Source organism: Geotrypetes seraphini, chromosome 3, assembly GCF_902459505.1.
Source record: "Geotrypetes seraphini chromosome 3, aGeoSer1.1, whole genome shotgun sequence".
Lineage (NCBI taxonomy): Eukaryota > Metazoa > Chordata > Amphibia > Gymnophiona > Dermophiidae > Geotrypetes > Geotrypetes seraphini.
Genome location: NC_047086.1, coordinates 116799201 through 116825825, shown reverse-complemented (window position 1 = coordinate 116825825; position 26625 = coordinate 116799201). Strand labels below are relative to the sequence as shown.

Genomic DNA, 26625 nt, shown 5'->3' with positions numbered 1-26625 from the left:
ATTTGTTTATGTAACTGATTAGTCATCCATAAATCTTACTACAGCATGCAGGCTGACGAATTCACAAGAGGCTGGCATGCAAATGGGGATGATCGTTAACATACCCCCTACCCATGGCCAGGATCACTAGAGAGTGATCCTGGAGCAAGCGCAGACCCTGACAGTAGTGACAGGAGAAGCAGCCTCCTGTCGCTGCTGTCAGGGCTTCTGCCAGCTTTTTTTATTTTTCATTTTAATCAGGCAGATAGTTTGCATGTATTACACATGCAAACTAACTGCTCAGTTAAAAATAAAAAAGCCCCCCTCCCAAAGTGCCTCCTCCCTCCCCAAACCCCTAAAAAAAATGCCCCCTGCGCCAATGCTCCACAAAAGGCAGGAGGGATGCCAACTCCCTCCTGCCACGCAAACGACTGCAACCGTCCCGACTGGCCCACCGCGCCACTCCCTGACCGGCCCACTGCACCCCGACTGGACTGGCCCATCCCTGGTTGGGCCTGGCCCGACCTCTCCCCTGTACCTAAAAGGTGGGAACAGGAGGGGTTCTCAGTCCTTCCTGCTCCTTAGGCCTCCCTCCAGCACTGTCTTCGGGAGCAGGAGGAACCACAAAGTCCTCCTGCTCCTTTATCGCCTCCTGCTCCTGGATGACATATCGCGAATGTGGGCCTTAGGCCCCGCCCCGGTGCATCATGTGATGCACAGAGAGGAGCCTAAGGCCCTGATTGGCTCAGGCACCTCAGACACCTCCTCCATTGGGAGGGGCCAGGAACGCCTGAGTCAATCAGGGACTTCCTTAGGCTCAGCCATTACTATTCACGAATAACAGGCACACATTTCTTATCTTATATGTATTCATGAAAACACTAATCCTTCCCTACCCCTGGGGAGTACTTTGCTCATATCAAATAAACATACATTGCAGATTTTAGGCAGCTAACTTTATGTGTAGTAGTTTGAGCAAGTTTTGAACTCATTTCTGTACATAGAAAACATTATTTACCAAACAAAATGTCTTTCAAAATTAGCCCCTCAATTTCAAACTCCATTTAGATTATAGATAATGCATTAACTAGGTATTAATTACTAATATACTTAGTACTTAACATAGATCATTATGTTTATCTTGTCTTTCTATTCCTAGTTATACAACATATACCCTATACTTCGAATGTTTCCTGGAAGCCACACAACTGTAACAAAAAATACAAATGAGTTACATAGTTTTATAAAAGAAACATTCTTAAAACATCTTGAAAATCTGGATGTAAATGACCAAAGAAGCTTCATTGATGTATTTCTTGTCAGACAGCAGGAGGTAAATAATGTGATTGGTCTGTACAAATTTTGGTTTTCTTTTCCTTCTCTCCTCTTCCTCTGCCCCACCCCCACCCCACCCAGCCCTTTCTGTGGCCCTGTACCAGGGGCAGTGGAGCACTTTATTGTTTAGGGGTGTCCAAGCTCATCTGCAGCCCTTACATCTCATCCTAGTCCTCTCCTATGGCATCTGGTATATCTTGACTTTCTTCTCTCCCTCTCAACACCCCCTCCCCCCCATTGTGTCAAACATTTCTCTCCTTCCCTCCCTCTCAACTCTTCATGGTCTACAGTATCTCTCTCCCTCACCCATGGTTTCCAGCACTTCTTTTCTTCTCTTCCCCTTCAGCATCTCTTCTTTTCTTCTCCCGCCCCTCTGCTTGTAGTGTTAAACATTCCACCCCACCCACCCCAGGTCTCCAGCATATTCCTCTTTACTTTCCTCTCAGACCTCACATATTCTACAGCATCTGTACCCCCCCCCCCCCAATGGTTTCTAGAAACCTCCCTTCTCTGTCTGTGGTGTCCATCATTCAACCTCCCTGTGGTGTCTCAATGTTCCAACCCCCCCCCCCCCCCGTCTCCTTTCCTCTCTCTCAAACCCCATCAACATCTCTCCCTTCTCCCTCCCCATCTCTCTCCTTCTCTTCTTCCATTTCTGCCTCTGGTGTCCACCATTCAACCCCCCCCCCCCTCGTCTTCAGCAAGTCTCTTCTTCGCTTGTTCTTGAACTCTTGGATGGCAACCTTATAAGTTATGTTTCAGAGGTGATGAAAGCTGGCAAGTAAGCCTCAAGCATGTGCAGATACAAGGTAAGCGAAAAAGGCAGGGAAGCAAAATTTGGGGGGGGGGGGCATCATGGCACCTGTGGCTCCCCCTGTTCTTTGGCTTATGCCCTCTACATTAGCTTGCCTCCTCTACTTTCTAATGTTGTCAACTATATCTTCAGCAGTATATCAAGACCTTATAATAAATAAATAAAATAATACGTAAGAATATCCTTACAATACAAGGATTGGTTCAATATGATGACAATAAGGCAGTGCACTTAAGTTTAAGATTTATCAGTTTCTGCATTTATGAAGAGGCCTGAAACTACTGGGGTAGTTCTTCATAGTAGAAAAAAATATATCCTTAACTTGTATCCCTATCGATAACCAATGGAGAGCAATTTTCAAAGCAATTTATATAGGTAAAAAGCAATTTAGCTGTATAATATGGCTATCTGAAAAAATTCCCAGATAGATTTGTTAAACATATAAGTCCCTTTGAATATTGACCCATTTTTTCCTTATTGATATGACTATATACGACTATATTTGTAAATTGTATTTGTGTTTTATCTACAGTATTGTTAAGATGTACTTGCAACTATTTTTTTAACCTTTCCAGTTCTGCTATATCTCCAATTTGTTTATTTTTATTGCACCTTTTTTGACAATTATTCATGAATTTGACATACATGTATATCGCTATATAAATGATATAATATTAATAACAAGAATTGATCCATTGCTGTTATCTTTTGTAAACAGTTTTGTAAGTTTGATAAATCTATCTCTTTGGTTGGAGGAATATCACTTGGTGTTAAATATCAATAAACCACTGACTTGATGGATAACTGGACGCGTAACCTAAATTAGTTCCTATATTTTGGGACAGAACAATTCCTACCGTTCATAGTTTTAAGTATCTGGGGCAATTGATTCCTATTTGGATTTTGATGAGCAAATATCTGCAGTTATTCAAAAAGGATTTTACTCCCTGAGGCAATTGTGATCTATTAAAAAGTATTTTGATGAAAAAACATTAATAATAATAATAACTTTATTTTTCTATACCGCCATAGTCGAATGACTTCTAGGCGGTTCACATTGAAAGAAGGCTGGACAATGAATTATCATAATTGCTTATCCAGGACTATCAAAATTTAATAGATGACTACAGACAATGCAAAATGCCGCCTTGAGGCTGCTGGTAAAGCAAGAAAATTTGATCATATTATCCCTTTCTATATGAAAAGTCATTGGTTGCCTATATGTTATTAGATTTTAATGTAGCCCTGGTGCCCGCCAGCCAGTGCCACATGGCAGGCTCCAGTCAGCTTTTGGGGGTCTGGGGTTCACCCGCCCTACACCAGGACCCCTAAAAAGTTTTTTTCATGAACTTGGGCGTAGCTGACAAGTCCTTCCTTGATATAACTTCCAGTTTTGCGAAAGCGGAAGTTACATCAACCAGGGGCTTGTCGGTTAAAGGCTCAAGCTTCTCAAGACTATTCAGCGTGGCATGGCTGACTCGATCATGTAAGGTAGGCGCGAGGGAAACTAGGAAGTAGCTGCTGAGCCGAGGGGATGTTGCTGCGCTGACTCTGGTGCAATTTTTGCAATTGGAACAAGGTCATCTCCCACCCCAGTGGGGTAGTGTAAGACCTTGTTCCTATTCCCACTGTAAATTGGCTACATTGTTTTCCGTTTTTGTGGGCTAACCATGGGTTGCCACTGCTCACCACAGGAATCCTTCACCATATCATTCACTAGCCCAGTATCCCATCAACAGCATTTCCAAGATCAGTAACCTCTTTTTCCCTTGGAAGGATAAGATTCAACTTCCATCTCCAATTTGTATCAATGATATTCCAATCAATTCTATCGATAAGGTTAAAATCTTAGGCATAATCATTGACAGTCGGCTTAATTTTTGCCACAAATAGGATCAGTTGTAAGGAGTTGTTTACAGGCTTAGAATGATAAATCTTTCGCTAAAGTGCTAGAACCATCTTCACTCACTACAGTGCTCCCCCGGTCATTCACGATCCCAGTCAATCGCGGTATTTTCCGACTGCAAATGACTGGGCTGGAGAGGCAGCTAGAGAGGCAGGAGAGAGCAGCGGGAGCGCCGGCAAGTGAAGGAAATCACTCACGGTATGATCCGACCAGCTCTTCCTGCACTAAAGTCATATCAAAGAAGCTCCTGATTGGTGAGGCCTGACTTTAGTGCAGGAAGAGGCAGTCTGAGCATACCGCGAGTGATTTCCTTCACTTGCCGGCACTCCGGCTGCCCTCTCCTGTCTCCCCTGCTGAAAACCGTATTTGCGGTTTTTCAAGATTTGCGGGGGTTCCTGGAACAGAAACCACCACGAATATCAGGGGAGTACTATATCTTGATTCATTCCCTTATATCAAAAATAGATTATTGTAACTCCTTATATAAGGATATATGCCAGAAAGATATTAGGTGTCTTCAGTTGATACAAAATACTGCCTTACAAACTCTAAGAAATTCAAACACGTTACTCCCCTTCTTAAAAAAGGCCCACTGGCTTCCGGTCCAACATAGAATAACTTATAAAACTGCCCTCCTAATTTTTAAAACTCTTAGAACCAAGGAAACGGCATTTATAGATAAAATTCTTATTCCATATGTAACTACCAGATCCCTTAGATCAGGGGTGCCCAATACGTCGATCGCGATCGACTGGTCGATCACTCAGACAACCCCAGTCGATCGCAGAGTCGGGTTCCCTTCCCTTCTGTTTTTTTCCCCCCCTCCTGACTGGCCCACCTCTTGAAGAACGCTAACCAATCAAAAGTCAGCTCATTCAGTTCCCACTGCTCTCCAGGCCCCCCAGGCTGCCGCTGCTGATGGAGGAGGAAGAGGAGTCCTCGGCGCAGAGCAGGCAGCAGAAGGGGCGTAACGCGCTCTCGTCCTTCTGGCAGTGGACATGCTTGAAGGAGCGGGGAAGGGAGTCATGTTTAGATAGCAATCGGGAGGGGTGCAGGTCATGGAGCCGCTGGCCAGGAACACGTTGATGTAGTCAGCACAGGACAGCTTGCCCTCGTTGCTCTCCACGGAGAGTTTGGGCTTGGCCCCGTTGGTCCACATCTTGCTGTAGCTGCTGCTGGTTGACATCCGGCTTTCTCCCCGGCCTCCCGGTACTTTTAGCAATTCTTGCAGGTTGCCATTGGCCTCAGGAGCTGTCTTCCCTCTGCCGTGGTCCTGCCCCTCCTCTGAGTCAGAGGCATATTGGGGCAGAGGGAAGACAGCTCCTGAGGCCTATGGTAACCTGCAAGGATTGCTAAAGTACCAGCGATCCTCTCTGCAGGCTGCTCCCTGCAGGAATTAGGTCAAAGGATGTGGGAGGCAGGGAGGAACATGCAGGTCTTCCGGGGGGGGGGGAGGTCAGGGGCAGGCCTTCAGGAGGACAGGCAGGCCTTCAAGGGGTGGGAGTGCAAGCCTTCGGGGCTCTGCTGTAGAAATATACGGAGGGAAGAAGGGGGTTCAAAGAGATGTGAATATGCCGGACTTTGGGGGGGGGAAATAAAGGGTCTAAAAACAGAGGAGTGGGTGAGAGATGGTGGATTTAGGGAGGGAAGGAACAGAAAGGGAGAGAAGTTGGACACAAGGGATGGTGAGGAGGGGGGGAAGAGATACTGGATAGGAGGGTAGTTGGAAAAAGAAAGGGAGAGATGGTGGACCCTGGGGTGGTGGGGAAGGAGGGAGAGATGCTCAATGAAAGGGAAGTTGAGAAAGGTGGATCTGTGGATGGAGATGAGAAAAAGGAAAGATGCCAGACTTCCAGGGGAGGGAAGGGAAATGAAAGGGGAGGACAGAGATAGAAGATGGATGGTTAGCACGGAGAAAGAAGAAAGAAGGAGACCCTGGCAAGCAAGTTATCAGAAGACAACCAGAGCCCTGGGACCAACAAGATTTGAATAATGTCCAGACAACAAAGGTAGGAAAAAATGATTTTATTTTCAATTTAGTGATCAAAATGTGGCCATTTTGAGAATTTATATCTGCTGTCCATATTTTGCACTATGGCCCCCTTTTACAAAACCGCAATAGTGTTTTTTAGTGCAGGGAGCCTATGAGTATCGAGAGCAGCGCAGGGCATTCAGCACAGCTCCCTGCACTAAAAACCGCTATTGCGGTTTAGTAAAAAAGGGAGGGGGTATATTTGTCTATTTACGAGGCAACCTGCCGTTACATAAAATCATCACATAAACAGCGAAGAAAGGACAAACCCCAGTGGTTCACCGCAGAGATCTCACGTCTCGTTAAGGAGAAGAAAAATGCATTTGCTTCCTTCAAACGCACCGGGAAAAGCGAAGATCAACTGTTACACAGGATCAAGTCTACAGAGGTCAAAACGGCAGTCAGGGAGGCCAAACTTCGAGTGGAAGAAACTCTAGCAAACAACATTAAGAAAGGGGACAAATCCTTCTTCCGGTATATCAGTGACAGGAAAAAAAACACAGACGGGATAGTACGCCTGAAAAAAACAGACGGGAATTACGCAGAATCAGATCCCGAAAAAGCAGAAATACTAAATAAATACTTCAGCTCGGTCTTCACCTGCGAGGCGCCAGGGTCCGGCCCTCAATTGAAACCACAGTCAAACACAAAAGACCCGTTTCGGAATTTTAAATTCACACCCAGCGAGGTTTACTTTGAGCTAACAAAACTCAAGGTGGACAAAGCCATGGGACCGGACAATCTGCACCCCAGAGTGCTTAGGGAGTTAGGTGATGTCCTGGCAGAACCGTTAGCCGTACTATTCAATCTCTCACTGAGTACAGGGACAGTCCCCTTGGACTGGAAAACAGCTAACGTCGTTCCTCTACACAAAAAGGGTTGCAAGACAGAGGCTGCAAATTACAGACCGGTGAGTCTGACATCAATAGTATGCAAAATCATGGAAACACTGATCAAACGCCAGTTGGACACGGTCTTGAACGAAGGGAATCTACGGGACCCCAATCAACATGGATTCACCAAGGGTAGGTCCTGCCAATCAAACCTCATCAGCTTCTTTGACTGGGTAACAAAAAGACTGGACGAAGGAGATTCACTGGACATAGTGTACCTGGACTTCAGTAAAGCTTTTGACAGCGTCCCACACCGCAGACTGTTAAACAAGATGAAATCAATGGGGTTAGGAGAGACTCTGACGGCATGGGTCAGAGATTGGCTGAGTGGCAGACGTCAGAGGGTGATGGTTAATGGTACATCGGAGGTGACCAGCGGGGTGCCTCAGGGCTCGGTCTTGGGTCCGCTCCTCTTCAACATATTCATAGGAGATCTGACTCAAGGGCTTCAAGGTAAAGTAACATTATTCGCCGACGACGCCAAACTATGTAATATGGTAAGCGAGGGCAATTTACAAGATAGTATGGCGCAGGACCTGCGCACATTGGAATGCTGGTCCTCAACCTGGCAGCTGGGCTTCAATGCTGGAAAATGTAAGGTCATGCACCTAGGTAACAGAAACCCGTGCAGAACTTATACCTTGAACGGGGAGACCTTGACCAGGACTTCAGCGGAACGAGATTTGGGAGTAATCATTAGTGCAGACATGAAATCTGCCAATCAGGTGGAGAAGGCTTCCTCAAGGGCAAGGCAGATGCTGGGTTGCATCCGTAGAAGTTTTGTCAGCAGAAAGCCTGCTGTCATTATGCCATTGTACAGGGCCATGGTGAGACCTCATCTGGAATACTGCGTGCAATTCTGGAAGCCACACTACCGCAAAGACGTGCAGAGGGTCGAGTCGGTCCAAAGAATGGCCACCAGAATGGTCTCAGGGCTTAAAGGTCTCCCGTACGAAGCAAGACTAGACAATTTGCAGCTCTACACTCTAGAGGAGCGCAGGGAGAGGGGAGACATGATTGAGACGTTTAAATACGTCACCGGACGTATAGAAGTGGAAGATAACATCTTCCTTCTTAGAGGCCCCTCAACCACAAGAGGGCACCCGCTCAAACTCAGGGGCGGAAAATTTCACGGCGACACCAGGAAGTATTTCTTCACGGAGCGAGTGATTGATCGGTGGAACGGGCTTCCAGTGCAGGTGATCAAGGCCAGCAGCGTGCCAGATTTTAAGAATAAATGGGACGCCCATGTGGGATCCCTAAGAGGGTTCAGGGCAAAACACTAGCTAATCTTAAGGGGAGGGTCTATAGTGGGCAGACTTGATGGGCCTTGGCCCTTTTCTGCCGTCATCTTTCTATGTTTCTATGTTTCTATTTTTGTATGGTTGTTACTGAAGTGACATTGCATAAAGTCACTGCCTTGATCTCTTTGAAAAAAAACCCAGAATATAAATGATAATTAACATTATCTCTGCGTACAGTGTGCTTTGTGTTTTTTTAAATTTTATTGTTGGTAGATCATTTTGACTTGGTCATTTTAAAAGTAGCTTGCAAGCCCAAAAAGTGTGGGCACCCTTGCCTTAGATCCTCTAGTCAAAATCTGCTTTGGGTCCCCTCTTTAAAAATTATAAATACCCGTCGGACTACAATATTTTCAGTAACAGCTCCTTTAATATGGATGCCTTACCAACACATCTTCGGGTAGAACAAAATTTAGATAAATTCAAGGGATCTCTTAAGTGCTTCCTATTTACAAATGCTTTCGACCATTAAATTTCTTTTATAAAAGGAAAAATTAAAAACAAATTTCTTTGCTACCCCTCCCCATTGTTGCTTCCATTTTTGTTCTCTTTCCTGTTTTATATTGTAGTCCCTTCCCTTTTTCCATCATGTTTCTCTGTATGTCTTAATATGTATGTTATTGCGTATTTTATTTTTCTTGTGATTACTGTAATAAACTAGTAAAAGTAGCTGGTCTGATTCCAACAAGAGTGGATCTCTTGCTCTCTCAGAGATGCCCAGCACAATGACTGGCAAGGAATTAAAAAGTATCTTGCACTATAGTAGTAGTATCTTAACATCATTGCAACACCTTTACAAAGAGACTCAAGATTTTAGTTCCAAGCAAATTTCCATTGCAAATAAATCTAAAAGATGGACACTTACAATAGAGGAGTCACTCTCCATGCAGATAAATGAGTTTGTTTTTCAATCCAGTGCTTTCAGACTGGAGAGGCTGGTGCTGAATTGTTAAATGACACTAATGAAAAAAAACAATGCAGCTTTAGAGGTTGGCAATGAGTAAAGAGCAGGCATCAAAAATATAGATCTGCTTCTCTTAGTGCATGATTAGGAGGAAGGGCAGAGAGTGTATCAATAGAAAATGCACGTCAAAAAAATTGGTACTACAATATATTATTCTCCCAACCAGAACAACAACAGCGTGAAAAATGCACCACCGGCTTAATCCTTAAATAAGGAAAAAAATATATTTTAAAGAAGCAAAAGGCATTAATCAGTACGGGCCTAATTCATCCCTCGCAGTAACCAGCAGCCCCGGGCAGGTATTCATGAAGTGGCAAGCACTTAGACCAAAGTCTAAATGAATCCTGCCCCGTACATCATCGTATCTTTATATCTGTTGATAAATAAGCTTGTAAAAATGAAGTGCTAACACACGTCCAGAGTGAAACAGGGGGGGGGAGAAAATAAAAGTGTAAGAGGAATTTAAAGAAAAAGCCCTTCCGGAAGAACACTCGAACAAAAGTGAGGAAAAATTAAAAAAAAAGTCAATAAAAATATCAAGAATCAAAAAATTGTGACGAAAGTAATAACGAAAAGACTATAAAGACTTTGTTCACTTCTTATCATCATTGGAAGATGGACATTGATATGGACTCTTTCATGGATTATGATTCTTTAATGGACGTTTATTATATGTGTGATTTTTTTGATTGATTTTTCGTTATTACTTTCGTCACTATTTTTTGATTCTTGATATTTTTGTTGACTTTTTATTAATTTTTCCTCACTTTTGTTCGAGTGTTCTTCCGGAAGGGCTTTTTCTTTAAATTCCTCTTACACTTTTATTTTCTCCCCCCTGTTTCACTCTGGACGTATGTTAGCACTTCATTTTTACCAGCTTATTTATCAACAGATATAAAGGTACGATGATGTACGGGGCAGGATTCATTTAGACTTCGGTCTAAGTGCTTGTCACTTCATGAATACCTGCCCGGGGCTGTTGGTTACTGTGAGGGATGAATTAGGCCCGTACTGATTATTGCCTTTTGCTTCTTTAAAATATATTTTTTCCTTATTTAAGGATTAAGCTGGTGGTGCATTTTTCACGCTGTTGTTCTGGTTGGGAGAATAATATATTGTAGTACCAATTTTTGTGACGTGGATTAATCTCCAGTATTGGTATTTTTTTGGGTCTTTTTGGCCGATTCAATAGAAAATATCCATGTGATGGTGGAAATAGGGATCATATGCTCAGGGGATACCAATAAGAGCAGAACTACAATTTACAGGAAGTATGATGAACTGGTAGTTCACAGCATAACTAGATCAGAATATAAACAACCTAATCTGCACCCATGTAAAATGGATGCAGAACAGGGAAAATGAGACAACTGGCAACTGCAGTATACAAGGGTTTTTTTGTGTGAGGGGGTTTATATTGTTAACACTAGACGTTTTCAAATTTGTTATGAATGAAATGTATATTTTTTTTTAAATTCTGAAATGAGTTTTAGTAGTGGAGACATACATATATTGCATAATTTAAATCATAAGATTTTTTTTTTGGACAGCTTCTCTAAAATTCATAAGAGAAGAAAAGTGGAAATGGAAATATAAAATATTCCTTCAGTTTACTTTAAAATTTTATTGTTGCAAGTTACATTTCAATTTGCTTAAATTTATAGGAAAAAGCTAACACAAATTCATATTTCCATGAGAAAAATTTAATATGTGCTGTGAGAAACCTGTTTTCTGCTGGGATGGAGACAACTTCCTCTACTCTCCACTGGGGTCTGCTACTAATGATGAAGTACCCAGAAATTCAGGGTAAGAAGTTTATTATAGTTTAGCAATATTAATGACTATATGTTAGCTAAGTGATACCATAAGTTACAAAGTTAGGGACTCTTATAAGCTTAGCATATGGTAATGATATTAGCCCACACTAAACGCTAAGAAGCTCATAAGTATAAGATGGGCTTCTTAGCATTTAGGACCTGATTCTGTAAATGGTGCCTAGCCAAATTCCACATGCAAATTAAACTTTTTAATCCCAGCACTGCTCATTGTGACCCTCCATTGCCACAGATAAAAAACCAAGTTCCTGTATATATGGAAACCATTTTTAAGTGTGTAAACACAGAAAAGGTGGTATACAAGTCCTAATTAAATAAAGATTTTAAAAGCATTAATTAAAGTCACATGTGGAATTCAGCAAAGTGCCTACCAACACCTACACCAAGGTGCCTACTTGAAAAGTAGGCCTGATAAGGGGTGGAGAATAGACGTGGTATGACTTAGGCGTTGGTAGGTGTTTGTGCTAGGCATCAGTAAATTATTCCATGAAAAACCAGGCCTATCTTCAATGGATCATAGCACGGCGAGAATTATCTGTGGTCACAGCAAATAAAAAAATCTTTATAATACAATGCTGTCCTGAAGAAGCTCTCAGTATTATACGAGAGCGAAACGGATATCTTCCGTTGGGAAAGCCGGGCAACATATAACACCCGAGCTAAGTATTATACAGTATTATTGAATATTAAGAACAATAAGTTGTTTTAATAGCAATAAAATAAATGCAAAAAAATACATACATAGCGGGGAAAGACTCTGATCAATGATAGCCCGCATGTAGATCAAATAACCAAGATTAGTTCTGGTAATTGGCCATGGGCACTTGAGATCTGTAGTCTTTATACCCGACATTACTAAGCAAGGATCTTCTTGATCTAAAGTTGGCCTTTGCTCAGGGGACTATAGTAGATTTACTAGAAGACACGACAGGATCTAATATACTGGCTCCCAACAGTATGACGTCTACCAGGGCCTAAGTTGAGTTAGGCGCTGCTAGGCACAGTTCTATAAAGGACACCTAGTGGATGATTAACAACTGTGCCAAACAGTTCCTAGGAGTTAGGCGCCATTTATAGAATCAGGCCCTTAGTGCATGCTAATTCTGTTAGCATGCACAGAGCTTTATTTATTTATCTATTAAGAGTTATTATCAAGGTTTCAAAGTTTATTTAAAATTTGATATATTGCCTATACGTAGTTTCAAGGTGGATTACAATTAAAATGAGTATGTAGCCATACAGTAAAGTCAAACATTTTAACAACAATAAACACAACAAACGACTTACTGGAAAAAATTGGCTAGGCAAGGAAGAACTACAATAGTGATTAGAAAAGAAACAATTAGGGCAAAAACATTAGGTAGGGTAAAATTAAAAAGCAAATAAAATTAAAAATGTCATCTTAGAAATATTGTTATTATCGTCCTAAAAAGGATGTTTAAATGTTGCCTTTCTGAAAAATTAATTCATGGCGGTGCACAGCAAAAACTATCTGGACATAGGCAACAGAAAATTTTAGCCGAAAAATATTCTAACAGTACATATTGGGCTCCTTTTACAAAGCCACGCTAGCGGTTTTAGCGCACGCACCGGATTAGCGCGCACTAGCTGAAAATCTACCGCCTGCTCAAAAGGAGGCGGTAGCGGCTAGCACGCATGCTACTCCACGCGTTAAGGCCCTAGTGCGGCTTTGTAAAAGGAGCCCATTGTGGCATAGTATGCTACTTACAGTATGAATACAATGCACATTAAAATATCTTATAAAACAGCGTAAGCATAGGAGCCAACTTTACGAAATGACTGAGGTTGCTAAATTCAATGGAGATTAATCCTCCCTGGGACAAACTCAAGGAGTTTACCCAGTACTGGAGATGCTCATCCAAAACACCAACAGAGTTGTCTCCTAGAGTCTAAGTGGAGGTGGAACATATAGACAGAAAAAAATGAAGTAATAGGAGTTAGAAAATAATGGTACTAATTTAAAGAATGTTGCATGTGAAGTCAAAAAAGTGCATGCAAATGATCTCAGCTAGGGTAGGAGTGGATAAGAAAGTCATGCTTCAGTATGTGCAGCTAGTGTTAGTCTTCGTTTGTGTGTTTGATTAACAAATTACAGTGATGCCTTGGAATCCGGACTTAATCCGTTTCAGAACCCCGTTCGAGTTCCAAGACAATTTTTCCCATTGAAAATAATGGAAACTGGATTAATCTGTTCCTGGGTCCCACAAACTCAAAGTTTAACAGTAAATACACTGGATTTTAGAGGCAAAAACACACACATACAGGCCCGGTTTGGGAACCCAATTCTGTAACCAACGTCCATGTTGCAGACGCTGGTTACAGAATCGGGTTTTAAATGCCCCAACCCCCTCCCCGGAGATTGCCGGCAGGAAGGTGCCCAACCCTTCATGCTGACAGAACCCGCCCCGAAGATCGCCGGCAGGAGGGTGCCTAACTCCTCTTGCCGGACCTCCCAACGGCCCCTCCTAAGATTGCCGGCAGGGGGGTACCTAACTCCTCCTGCCGGCCCCCCCCCTCCAAGGGCCCTCCTAAGATTGCCAGCAGGAGGGTACCCAACCCCCTCCTGCCAGCCTCCCCCCCCCAACGAAGCCCCCACCCCAGAACCCCTCCTTGGGCTTACCTCCAATTTGGCCGGATAGCAACTCATAGAAACATAGAAAGATGATGGCAGATAAGGGCCATAGCCCATCAAGTCTGCCCACACTATTTACCCACCCTCTTAAGTCTACTGTCCCCCTAAAGTATAATTGTGATTATACTGTCACTCTACTGACCCGCTCATTCAGTCCTAGTGACCCTATCCCTTGGCATGACCTCGCAGGGATCCCACATAGGTATCCCATTTGTTCTTGAAGTCTGGGATGCTGCATGCCTCGACCACCTGCACTGGAAGCTTGTTCCAGTGCTCAATCACTCTCTCCGTGAAGAAGTACTTCCTGGCGTCTCCACGAAGCTTCCCTCCCCTGAGCTTGAGCGGATGTCCTCTTGTGGTCGAGGGTCCCTTGAGAAGAAAGATATCATCTTCCACCTCGACCCGTCCCGTGATATACTTAAATGTCTCAATCATGTCTCCCCTCTCCCTACGCTCCTCGAGAGTGTAGAGCTGCAATTTGCTCAGTCTTTCCTCGTACGGGAGACCCTTTAGCCCCGAGACCATCCTGGTGGCCATCCGCTGAACCGATTCAACTCTGAGCACATCCTTACGGTAATGTGGCCTCCAGAATTGCACACAGTATTCCAGATGCGGTTTCACCATGGCTCTGTACAATGGCATCATGACTTCAGGTTTCCTGTTGACGAAGCTTCTCTTGATACAACCTATCATTTACCGTCCAGCCAGCAGACCCGCCTCCATCCAAATGAAGCGGGCCCACCCCTCCACTGCCCAACCCACAGGATCCTAGGGCCTGATTGGTCCAGGTGCTTAAGGCCCCTCCCACTATAAGCTTTCCTTGGACATTGCAATAGATAAATGATGTGATTTCATGTTCTTAATGATATCAGTTTTGCTTGTTTTTAACTTGTTCTGGCTTTAACCTGCTTAAAGTTATTTATAGACTAGCTTTATAGCCCGTTACATTAACGGGTGCTAGAATATATGTGTGTCTGTCTGTCTTTATTTCTTTCTCTCTCTGTCTCCTTAGCCGCTTTCTGTATTTCTGTCTTTCTTTCTTTTGGCTATCCACCACCACCCCTTGCGTGCTCCTCCTGTCCATTCTCCCTTCCTTTTACCTCCCCTGTGTCCACCACCACCCCTTCACTGCTCCCCTTATCCAGCAGCAGCCCTTCTCCCTTTGTTTTACCTCCCCCTTGGCCATCAGCACCTTTTCCTGCTCCCCTTGTCCAGCAATAGGCCTCCCTTCCTTCCCCCCTGTCCATCAGCACCTCTGCCTACTCCCCCTGTTCAGCAGTAGGCCTCCCTTCTTCCCCCCCCCGGTCCATCAGCACCTCTTCCTGCTCCTCCTGTCCAGCAGTAGGCCTCCCTTCCTTTTTTCCCCCCTGTCCATCAGCACCTCTTCCTGCTCCTCCTGTCCAGCAGTAGGCCTCCCTTCCTTTTTTCCCCCCTGTCCATCAGCACCTCTTCCTGCTCCACCTGTCCAGCAGTAGGCCTCCCTTCCTTTTTCATCCCCCCTTTTTCAATCCAGCATCTCCCCTCTGTCTCCTCCTGTCAGCCGCTGCCGACAGGCGGGATCCAGCTCCAGCGCATCACTCACGCACAGCAGTGGGAACAGCGCCACCACCAGCAGCAGCGCCGCCATCACGGCTTCCGGACACTGCGGGAGCCCTTCTTGAGGGGGCGGGACAGGCTGCTGAGGAGCTTCGGGGGTTACTGTTGTTAGCCCCGGCAGAGACGGAGCGGCTGAGCTGAGCTGGCGCAGAGCCCTCGTGTGTGTGTGTCCCCTCCCCGGTGCCAGCACCGCTCTCCCTCTCAGCGGGCCGGGCCGGAAAAGGAGGACACTTACGGTTGAGGGACGGCAGGACTCCGTGTTCACTCCCTCTGTGACAGGGTAAGGTGCAGTCCGTCTGTTGTGTGGTGGAATTTGGTCTGTCATATATATAAAATGGAAAGAATTATTGCAATACCAAGGGGGGAACTATAATAATTTCAAAAAGATTTGGGGGCCATTGACAGAATATTGTAATGATTAGACACATTTTCTGCACATAATGTAGATATAAGATTGGGAAGGGGGGATGTATAGATTTATTGTTGATTGCAATATCTTTGAATATAATATATGTATAATATGATTGATTTATTTATATTGAAGAAAAGGGAGGGTGGAGGAAGGGTCTTCAATTTATACATTTATGTTAATAATAAGAAATATTTTCAAGTGTTCTATATGAATCAACTGTTTTATTATTGTACACTTGTTGTGAGATGTAAAAATGAATAAAGATTTTGAAAAAAAAAAAACAACTTTGGAATTGAGAAATACCCTCTGGTTTTAAAAGAGTCACCTAGTCAAATACTTACCTGTGGTTTTGGATATCCTGGAACAAAGTTGATATTAAATTGAAAGGCATGAGATGTTTGAGGTTTGATTATTATCACTAAGTATAATGTTGTAATCCATGTAAATCTGATCACACATGAATGGTAAATTAGCTTTGCTATTAATTTAGTTTTAATTTACCTTGATTAAACCATCTGATAACAATTGTTGGACATACTTAATTAGTTTTCTTTCATCCTCAGTTATTGGGTTTTTTTTTAAGTTACTACAAATAAATACAAATATTTAAATGTTTAACCTCTGTGTTGGTGTGAATTGAAGGGGAAACCTATTAAAACATCTTGACCGTGATTATTACATCTTATACTTTAGAGCTCTTTTTACGAAGATGCACTAAGCGTTTTAGCGCATGCATCAGATTAGCGCGCGCTATTGCACGCTAGCTGAAAATCTATCACCTGCTCAAAAGGAGGCGGTAGTGGCTAGCATGTGTGGCAATTTAGCGTGCGCTATTCCGCGTGTTAAGGCCCCAATGCGCCTTCGTAAAAGGAGCCGTTAATTTGTAATAATTAAATTGTAATGTAATTGCATCATATCACCCCTGGGGGGTTTTACAGAGGGAAAGAAATTTATTAAATAAATAAACCCCCTCATACAGCATCTCCCCACCCTCCTGCTAAACCCTTCCAGATTGTATTACCGGGGAGTTAGTGGTGGAACAGAAATAATCCCAAAATAGTCCTGCCCTGTTAGCCTAGGTTGAAAATGGCAACTCTGGCCCCTAATAAAGAGTACACTATTTACTGTCTAAACCAGTGTTCTTCAATCTTTTCACACCTATGGACCGGCGGAAATAAAATAATTATTTTGTGGACCGGAAGTTGAAGAACACTGGGCTAAGTCATGCCCATCTCCACTCAATCTCCGCCCCCATAATAGTACTAATTGTAACACCATATTTTCATTTCATTTTTCATATATGCACACACAATATAATTATATTAACACCACATAATGGTTAACCACAAAATTAAAATACACAAAGCACCTTGTACACTTTAACATTCATTCCTACCAGAAAACAGATAACCCCATGCAAATGCAGGACCAAAAACTAAAAGTACTAATATTTACAAACAAACCGTAAGATGCAAGACTCTGCAAGCAGTACAACCAGAGGAAAAGAAACAAATGCATTTCTTCCTGAACAGACAAACCAATCACTAAATAAAAAGAATAAAAACATTTCCCCTACTGTTGTTGTGTCTCTCCCTCCATGTGCCTTGCCTTCGGGCCTGCCCCCTGGTGTTATCTTTGGGCAGGTCCACTGTATGATCAATGCAGCATCTTCGGGACGGCTCCCTGAGTGCTGCATTGCACAAAGCTGTGGGCAGCAGCTCCTTGTGTTCATCCCTCGCCTCATCTGTAAGCCTTCCCTCTGATGTTGCGACATCAGAGAGAAGGCTACCGGTTCAGGCGCAGGCTGCGCATAGAAGCCTTTTCTCACAGCTTTGTGCACTGTAGCACTCAGGGAGCCGGCCCGAAGATGCCACGTTGATCGCACCGTGGACCGCCGGATGAAGAACGCTGTCTTAGGCCCAATGGATGTGCCGGCTCTTTGGACTGGCAGAAAATTTCTGCAGACCGGCACCGGTTCATGGACCAGCGGTTGAAGAACACTGGTCTAAACCACAGGTGTCAAAGTTGGTCCTCAAGAACCGTAATCCAGGTTTTCAGGTTTTTCCCAATTAATATGCATGAGATCTATTAGCATACAATGAAAGCAGTGCATGCAAATATATCTCATGCATATTCATTGGGGAAATCCTGAAAATCTGACTGGATTGCGGCCCGCGAGGATCGACTTTGACACCCCTGGTCTAAACCATTAGTTCAGTTTACAATAATACAAGTTTACAATAATACAAGTAAGCAACAGTCTCAAAGGAAGCCAACTAGTCAAGTGGCCATTGTAAAATAAATTTACAACCATGGAAAAATTTTGCAAATAACCAGGTTTTCAGTAATTTCCTACATCTAAAATAATTCTGTTTGCACCCCAAGTCTAATGGCAGAGAATTCCACATAACTAGAAAAACAGATCTAAATAATTATTTTGAGTAGAAACAAGTGTAGGTGGAAGTTCAAATTTAATGTATGAATAAAGGTATAGGCACTTGTATATTGCATTTTTTAAGTGGTTTTACATATTTTGGACAGGTACTTATTTTGCGCAGCACTGTAGCTTAGTAAAAGGGGCCCTTAGTTTTAGATGAAAAACCAAATCTGACATTTCGCAATGACATCATGTAAGATGGACACTTACCAAACAATACTTTAAAAATAAAGCACAGAACCTTAAATTCCTATACAGACATCTAATGTAACCCCTTCAAACGCAGTCTCACAATACTACTGTTGGGTTCAAGCTGCCAAATAATTTTTCAGAATATTTTTTTTGAGGAAAGTAAAATCCCCACTGTTTAACTGAAAATGCATCTTTTCAAGCAGATGTACATGTCATTTTGATCTTTTTACATATTCCTTGGGTTTATAAATTATTAGAAAAAGTCCAAAAGGAAATAGAAAGAGTGATGGGGTCTTCCAAACCTCGAACTGAGCATCGGAAACACATGCCATACACTGATGCAGTCATCCATGAAATTCAAAGGTTTGCTGATATTGTGCCAATGAATCTACCTCATGAAACTACCAAAGATGTCAATTTTAAAGGATATTTTCTACCAAAAGTAAGTTTAACATTTTGATTTGTTCCTTTTTTATGAAGTTAATGGTTTCTTAAATTTGGAGAATTGAGAACTTACTAGTTTTATGTAATCTTACCTTTTCTCTTGTGGGCAATTGATGCATAGTTGTTTGATGCCATTGTCCTTAAGTGGCTGCACAGATCTGCAATAAAACAGACGGAGGAAGGAGAAAATCCAATGTATAGAAGCAAACGTCCTTTGTTTAACAATACTCGACATAGACCACATTTCGCCTGTGCACACACTGCATCAGGTGTTTCAAAACACCAGGAGGGAAGTATTAGATCTAGAGCTCCCAATTGAATGATTGGTACCGAATAGTAACAGTAACATAGTCATAAGAACATAAGAACATAAGAACTGCCTTCTCCGGATCAGACCTTCGGTCCATCAAGTCCGGCGATCCGCACACGCGGAGGCCCTGCCAGGTGTACACCTGGCTTAATTTATAGTCCACCATATCCTTATATGCCTCTCTTAAGGAGATATGCATCTAGTTTGCTCTTGAAGCCTAGGACGGTCGATTCCGTCATAATCTCCTCTGGGAGGGCATTCCAGGTGTCAACCACTCTCTGAGTGAAGCAGAACTTCCTGACATTAGTCCTGAACCTGTCCCCCCTTAGCTTCATTACATGTCCTCTAGTCCGTGTCAAATTGGACAATGTAAATAATCTTCTCTGCTCTATTTTGTCGATTCCTTTCAGTATTTTGAAGGTCTCGATCATATCCCCACGCAGTCTCCTTTTCTCAAGGGAGAACAATCCTAGTGTTATAAGTCTGTCCTCGTATTCCAGTTTCTCCATACCCTTCACCAGTTTTGTTGCTCGTCTCTGCACCCTCTCCAGCAGTTTTATATCCTTCTTTAGGTAGGGAGACCAATGTTGGACGCAGTATTCCAAGTGGGGTCTGACCATTGCCCTATAAAGCGGCATTATAACTTTCTCCGATCTACTCGAGATTCCTTTCTTTATCATGCCCAACATTCTATTTGCCTTCTTTGCCGCTGCCGCGCATTGTGCCGACGGCTTCAGGGTCCTATCTATCAGTACACCCAGGTCCTTTTCTTGTTCACTCTTCCCCAGAGTTGCACCTGACATTGTATACTCGTATTCCTTATTCTTATTGCCTAAATGCATTACCTTGCATTTCTCCACATTGAACTTCATCTGCCATTTCTCTGCCCATGTTTCCAACCGACACAAGTCGCTCTGGAGTTTCTCTCTATCCTCCTGCGATCTGATCGCCCGGCATAGTTTTGTATCGTCTGCAAACTTGATGATCTCACTGGATGTTCCTTCCTCCAGGTCATTGATATAAATATTAAAAAGGATCGGCCCAAGTACCGAGCCCTGGGGTACACCACTAGTCACTTTCTCCCAGTCGGAGAACTTCCCATTTATGCCCACTCTCTGCTTTCGGTTTTCCAGCCATTTGCCTATCCATCTTTGTATATCCCCCTCTATGCCATGGCTTTGTAGTTTCCTGAGAAGTCTTTCGTGTGGAACTTTGTCGAACGCTCTTCTGGGCCACAAACCTCAGAAGTCCACCCAGTACTGTCCTTAGGCTCCAGCTACTGGAGTTGCCGTTGAAGCTTGTGAATGCCTAGTTTTTAAAAAAAAATTATCTTGCATCTCCACACATGTAAAAAATAAGGGCCTCCTTTATGAAGCCGCGCTAGTGAGTTCTATGTGGCAAAAGCACTGAAGCCCTTTAAATCCCTATAGGCTTTGGAGCAGTTACTGTACTAATTGGCTTCATAAAAGAGGCCCAAAGGGTCTGATTTTAGTAGCAGCATTGTAAGTTCACCGCCTAACTTTATTGTTCTAATTGGTATTAAATCAGCGCAGCGTGGTCAGTTAAAAAAAAATTTTAAGTCATTATAAAAAAAATGTAGATACCCACAGATGCCTACAAAAAAGGGGTGCTGTAACCGTGTCCATAGAAGCATCTAACGGTGCATAAGGTCAAAGCAGGCATGGTTTATGTTGGTACACCTGAAATTTTAGGTGAAGTGTGTAGTATACTAGAGTATTCAGTTGAGTGCTCTAGATCTACCACTTGTGGTGTTTTGGAACCCCTGATGCAGCTCATTCATGGGCAAAATATGGTCCATATCGGGTATTGGTTCTGCTCCTTTCTGTGGCTGTTTGATGCCATTACAATAGTAAGTTTGAAGTTGAGTGAGTTGCTTAAGAAAATGCTATAAATTTCCAACTTCAACCTATCAGAATTCAAATTAGGCATATCATTTTCTAACATAAGTTAACATAAGTTAACATAAGTTAACAGTAAGGAGGACCGCAACAACTGCGCTCAACTTCAGGAAAGGGAACTATACTGCTATGAGGGAAATGGTGGGGAGGAAGCTCAGGAACATCCTTAGGATGGAGACTGTAGGAAGCGCCTGGACCCTATTCAGGGACACCCTGCAGGAAGCACAAAGAATGTACGTCCCCAGTTTCAGGAAAGGCGGCAAGAACAAGCGATCAAAGGACCCGGTTTGGATCTCAACAGAGGCAAAGAGGGCAATAAATGACAAAAAAGTATCCTTCCGGAGATGGAAAAAGGACCCAACGGAGGAAAATCACCAGGCGCACAGGAAATGCCAAAAGGAATGCCACCGGGAGGTTAGAAAAGCAAAAGGGAACTACGAAGAGGGGCTGGCCAGGGAGGCGAAGAACTTCAAGGCATTCTTCAGTTACATAAAGGGGAAGCGACCAGCGAGAGAGGAGGTGGGGCCGTTGGACGATGGGGATAGGAAGGGAGTGATTAAGGAGGATAAAGAGGTAGCTGAGAGGTTGAACACGTTCTTCTCGTCGGTTTTCACGAGAGAAGACACATCTAACATACCGGATTCAGAGGAGCTCATAAGTGGGGAACAGGCTGAAAAATTGGAACACATAGAGGTAAGTAAGGAGGATGTCCTCAAACAGATAGACAGGTTAAAATGCGGCAAATCGCCGGGCCCGGATGGGATCCACCCAAGGGTTCTGAAGGAACTAAAACAAGAAATAGCGGGCACAATCCAGCATGTTTGCAACCTATCCTTGAAAACTGGTGAGGTACCAGAGGACTGGAAACTGGCGAATGTCACACCTATCTTCAAGAAGGGATCGAGGGGTGACCCCGGAAACTACAGGCCGGTGAGCCTGACTTCCATTATAGGGAAGATGGTGGAAGCTATGATCAAGGATGGTATTTGCGAGCACATCGAGAGAAATGGCCTACTGAGAACAAGCCAGCACGGATTCTGTAAGGGAAGGTCATGCTTAACAAACCTTTTGTACTTCTTTGAGGGAATAAGCAGTCGGGTGGACAATGGGGAACCCATAGACATCATTTACCTCGATTTTCAAAAGGCTTTCGACAAGGTGCCACATGAAAGGCTGCTTAGGAAGCTGTGGAATCACAGGGTGGGAGGGGATGTGCACAGATGGATCGAGCACTGGTTGTCGGGTAGACTGCAGAGGGTCGGAGTAAAGGGACAATACTCTGACTGGCGGGGAGTCACGAGCGGTGTGCCACAGGGATCGGTGCTGGGGCCGTTACTCTTCAACATATTTATCAATGACCTGGAAAAGGAGACAAAGTGCGAGGTTATAAAATTTGCAGACGATACCAAACTGTGCGGCAGAGTTAGATCCAGGGAGGAGTGTGAGGACCTGCAAAGGGACCTGGACAAGCTGGAAGACTGGGCAAACAAATGGCAAATGCGCTTTAACGTGGAAAAATGCAAGGTCATGCATATAGGGAAAAAGAACCCGTTGTTCAACTACAAATTGGGGGGGAGATTGCTGGGAGACAGCAGTCTAGAGAGAGACTTGGGTGTGCTGGTGGATGCATCAATGAAGCCATCTGCGCAGTGCGCAGCAGCCTCGAAAAAAGCCAACAGGATGCTGGGCATCATAAAGAGGGGCATAACAACCAGGACGCGGGAAGTCATCATGCCATTGTATCGAGCGATGGTGCGTCCACATCTGGAATACTGCGTTCAATATTGGTCACCGTACCTCAAGAAGGACATGGCAGTACTTGAGAGAGTCCAAAGAAGAGCAACGAAACTGGTAAGAGGGCTGGAACACTGCCCATACGCCGAGAGGTTGGATAGGCTGGGGCTCTTCTCTCTGGAAAAAAGGAGGCTCAGGGGAGATATGATAGAGACCTTCAAGATCATGAGGGGCATAGAGAGGGTGGATAGGGACAGATTCTTCAGGCTGAAAGGGAAAACAGGTACGAGGGGGCATTCGGAGAAACTGAAGGGAGATAGGTTCAAAACAAAGGCAAGGAAGTTTTTTTTCACCCAAAGGGTCGTGGACACCTGGAATGCGCTACCGGAGGAAGTGATCAGGCAGAGTACGGTACAGGGATTCAAACAGGGATTGGACGGATTCCTGAGGGATAAAGGGATCGTGGGATACTGAGAGAGGTGCTGGGATGTAACAAAGGTATAGAAAGCTAACCAGGAAATAAGTATAGAAACCCAACTAGGTCGTGCATGTGCAAGACCGGAGGGTTAGGACTTCGATGGGAAGATAGGACTCAATGGGAAACCAAGGTGGCAAGGGGGCCCCTTCTAGTGATTCAGACAGGTCGTGACCTGTTCGGGCCGCCGCGGGAGCGGACTGCTGGGCAGGATGGACCTACGGTCTGACCCGGCGGAGGCACTGCTTATGTTCTTATGTTAATGTGCCTTAATTGACAGAAATGCAAGTTACTGTGATTTAACACACATTAAATAACGAAAGATTAGGTTTCTTACTTCTGCTAATCTTCTTTCTTGTAAATCTGCTCTGGAGGCTGAATTTGAGGGTTCTTGCATCTACTCTAGCTTTGGCTGCAGAACTTACAAACAAATCCATCCCCCTCTCTGAGGTCACTTCCCTGGACACTCTTCTCGAAGCTTAGTAGGTAGTAAAGCCAGGAAAATCTAGTTAGAAACAGTAAACACAAGAAAAAAGAGAGGGGGGTGTGGGGACTCCCTGCTACAAGTCAGTTCTGCTCATGATAAACAAATACACAACTAACGAATGCCAATAAGGTCAAATTTGCTTAACAATAAATGTGAACATATATAAACTGCAAAATAGCATAACTTTATGCTAAAGGAGAGACAGCCTGAGGATCAGAAGGGGCCACCTCCAAGGACCCCTCAAACCCCTTAACCTTACATAAAAGGACACTTAGCGAGGCTGGTCAAAGACAGAAATCCAGCTTACCAGTTACTGAATAGACGATCTGTGAATTGGACAGAAAAGACGGGCAGGAATTCAGCCTCCAGAGGAGATTTACAAGAAAGGAGATTAGCAGAGGTAAGAAACCTAATCTTTTGTTCTTGCACAATTCCTCTGGAGGCTGAGCTCGAGGGACATATCAAAGCAGTCACAACATATCAGGGGGGCCCAATGATCCTGCCACCAGAACAGAAGCCCCCAAAATGATACCATGCTTAGCCGCCACAACAAGTCAATAAACTTGGTAAATGTATGAAGAGAGGCCCATTTGGCTGCCCTATAAATCACCTCAGGCAAAACTGCATGTGATTCAACCCACGAGGAAGTCATACCTCTGGTAGGAGTGAGCCTTCACCCCAAGGGGAGGCTTCTTCCCCGCCGACTCCTATGCAGCAGAAATGACCACACGGATCCATCTAGAGATGGAAGCCTTGGACGCAGGTCAACCCCGTCACAAGGGGCCTGTCAGGACAAAGAAATTGTCAGAGACGCGGAAGTCATTCATGGCCTCCAGGTATCGCAAAAGGATGCCACACATCTAGAGACCGCAAAATACGGTCCTTCAACTTGGAGCTCGAGAGTAGAAAGGCAAGCAGCTGAACTTCCTGGTTGGCATGGAACGAGGAAACCACTTTTGGTAGAAAAGAAGGCACCGCAGACTCCATGACGTGGAGAAAAGGATTTCTACACAATAGACCCTGAAGCTCTGACACTCTACATGTAGAAGTGACCACAACAAGGAAAACGATCTTGATTGAAAGATCTTTCAAAGAGATCCCATCCAGGGGTTCATAGTGTGGATGAGCCAGAGAGTGAAGAACCAGATTTAGATTCCACGCAGGACAAGGCAGTCACAAGGGAGGCCTCAGCCTCCCTGTCCCCCACAAGAAGCAGACAATGTTTGGGTAACACGCTAGGGAAGAGGGAACCATACAAGAAAGCCCCGCAATCTAAATGCAGAGAAGAAACAGCCAGACCCTTCCTGAGGCCAGAATGCAGGAAGCCCAAAACGTTCGCCAGAGATGGGGTCAGAGGATCCAATTGAACCCCCATACCAAGCCTGAAAGCACCTCCAGTCTGTTGCATAGGACGACACAGTCGCCTTTCTCTTGCTCTGAAGGAGCGTAGTGATGACAGCAGAGGAGTATCCCATAGCTGTTATGGCAGTGCGCTCAATCACCAGGACGTAAGATCAAAGTGGTCCGGATCTTGAAGCGCTATATGGCCCTGCATGAGCAACATCCAGTGGCACGGAAGACTCAGACCCCGCTCCGAGCTCAACCACATGAGGTCTGCGTACCAAAGGCTTCTGGGCCAGTATGGATCTGCTAGGAATACCGGATCTATGAGAGCCACCCAGCACAGCATGCATCCGAACATAAGCCATGGGGAAAGGACACACATAAGGTCCCCCTCGGGCCAAGGAAAAACAAGAGTGTCAAGCTCTTCACTGCCGCCTTCCATGCAGTAGCTGAAAAACTGGCCACCTTCTGGTTCCCAAAGGACACCATCAGATTGAAGGTTGGACATCCCACCATCAAACTAAGGACTCGAACGCAAACCTGGACAGGTACCATTCTCCTGGATCCAGAATCTGTCAACTTAGAAAGTCTGCCTGAACATTATCTACACTGGCCACAGGAGTTGCAGACAAGGCCATCAAAAGCATTCCACCCAGGAAAGAATATCCGAACCTCCATGTACAGCAGGGAACTCTTGAACTCCCCTCTGATGAATAACATAAGCCACAGCAGTATCATTGTCACCTCCCGAAAGAGACACTGTCGAACCTCAAGAAGACCAAACGGATCACTTGAAGTTCCAGCCGATCGAATGACCAACTGCTCACCAGCGCAATCCACCACTCTCCCCAACCGGAGAGACTTGCGTTCTTGGTCAGGAACACCCAGTCCAAGACTCATAGGGGTGAGACCTCTGTCCAGAGTAACAGGGATAAGCCACCACAGCGGGCTGCTGTCAACCATGGCAATGTCACCCCCAGTGGACCCGTTAAGGATTCCACATATTCAGAAGGGACAAAGGAAGAGGACATAGGCGAGCTCTTGCCCACAGAAACACATCTATGGTCGCTACCAGGAAACCCAAAGCAGAAACTGTCAGGCCACCGGTGCTGAACCCCCCCAACATGTCCCTAAAGGTACTCCGCAGCTTGATCTGGCAGGATTCTGGCGGTAACACCTGGTACCAGCCCGTGAGGAACCGGACTCCCAGGTCACCTCGCCGAGACTCCAGCAAATGCACCACCCGAAGAACCGCCTCTAGCGAGGGGGCTCTGATAAGCCAGTCATCTAGGGACGATGGTACAAACACCCTGCGAGAACAGATGGGCAGCCACCACCATCAAAATGTTGGAGAAGGACGCCAACCTGACGGGCAGAGTCACGAACTGAAAAAGCCTCCCGAGCACATGATATCTCGAGAGCCTAAGTTCCAGAAAGCTGAGGATGTATACCTGGACTTCAGCAAAGCATTTGATAGCGTACCACACCGTAGGTTGCTGAGCAAGATGAGTTCTATGGGATTGGGCGATACCTTGATGAAATGGGTTGGGAACTGGCTTGGAG

General features: G+C 44.5%; 1 protein-coding gene across 1 annotated transcript in view; it reads left to right on the top strand.

Moving 5' to 3' along the window:
* The window catches only part of LOC117356548 (cytochrome P450 2K6-like), a 76243-nt gene that overhangs the window by 25503 nt on the left and 24115 nt on the right, over positions 1-26625 (top strand). Inside the window, exons 5-7 of the mRNA XM_033935897.1 lie at positions 1139-1312; positions 10889-11030; positions 18607-18791. Coding sequence (XP_033791788.1) covers positions 1139-1312; positions 10889-11030; positions 18607-18791 — 501 coding nt within the window. The remainder of the gene's footprint in view (positions 1-1138; positions 1313-10888; positions 11031-18606; positions 18792-26625) is intronic.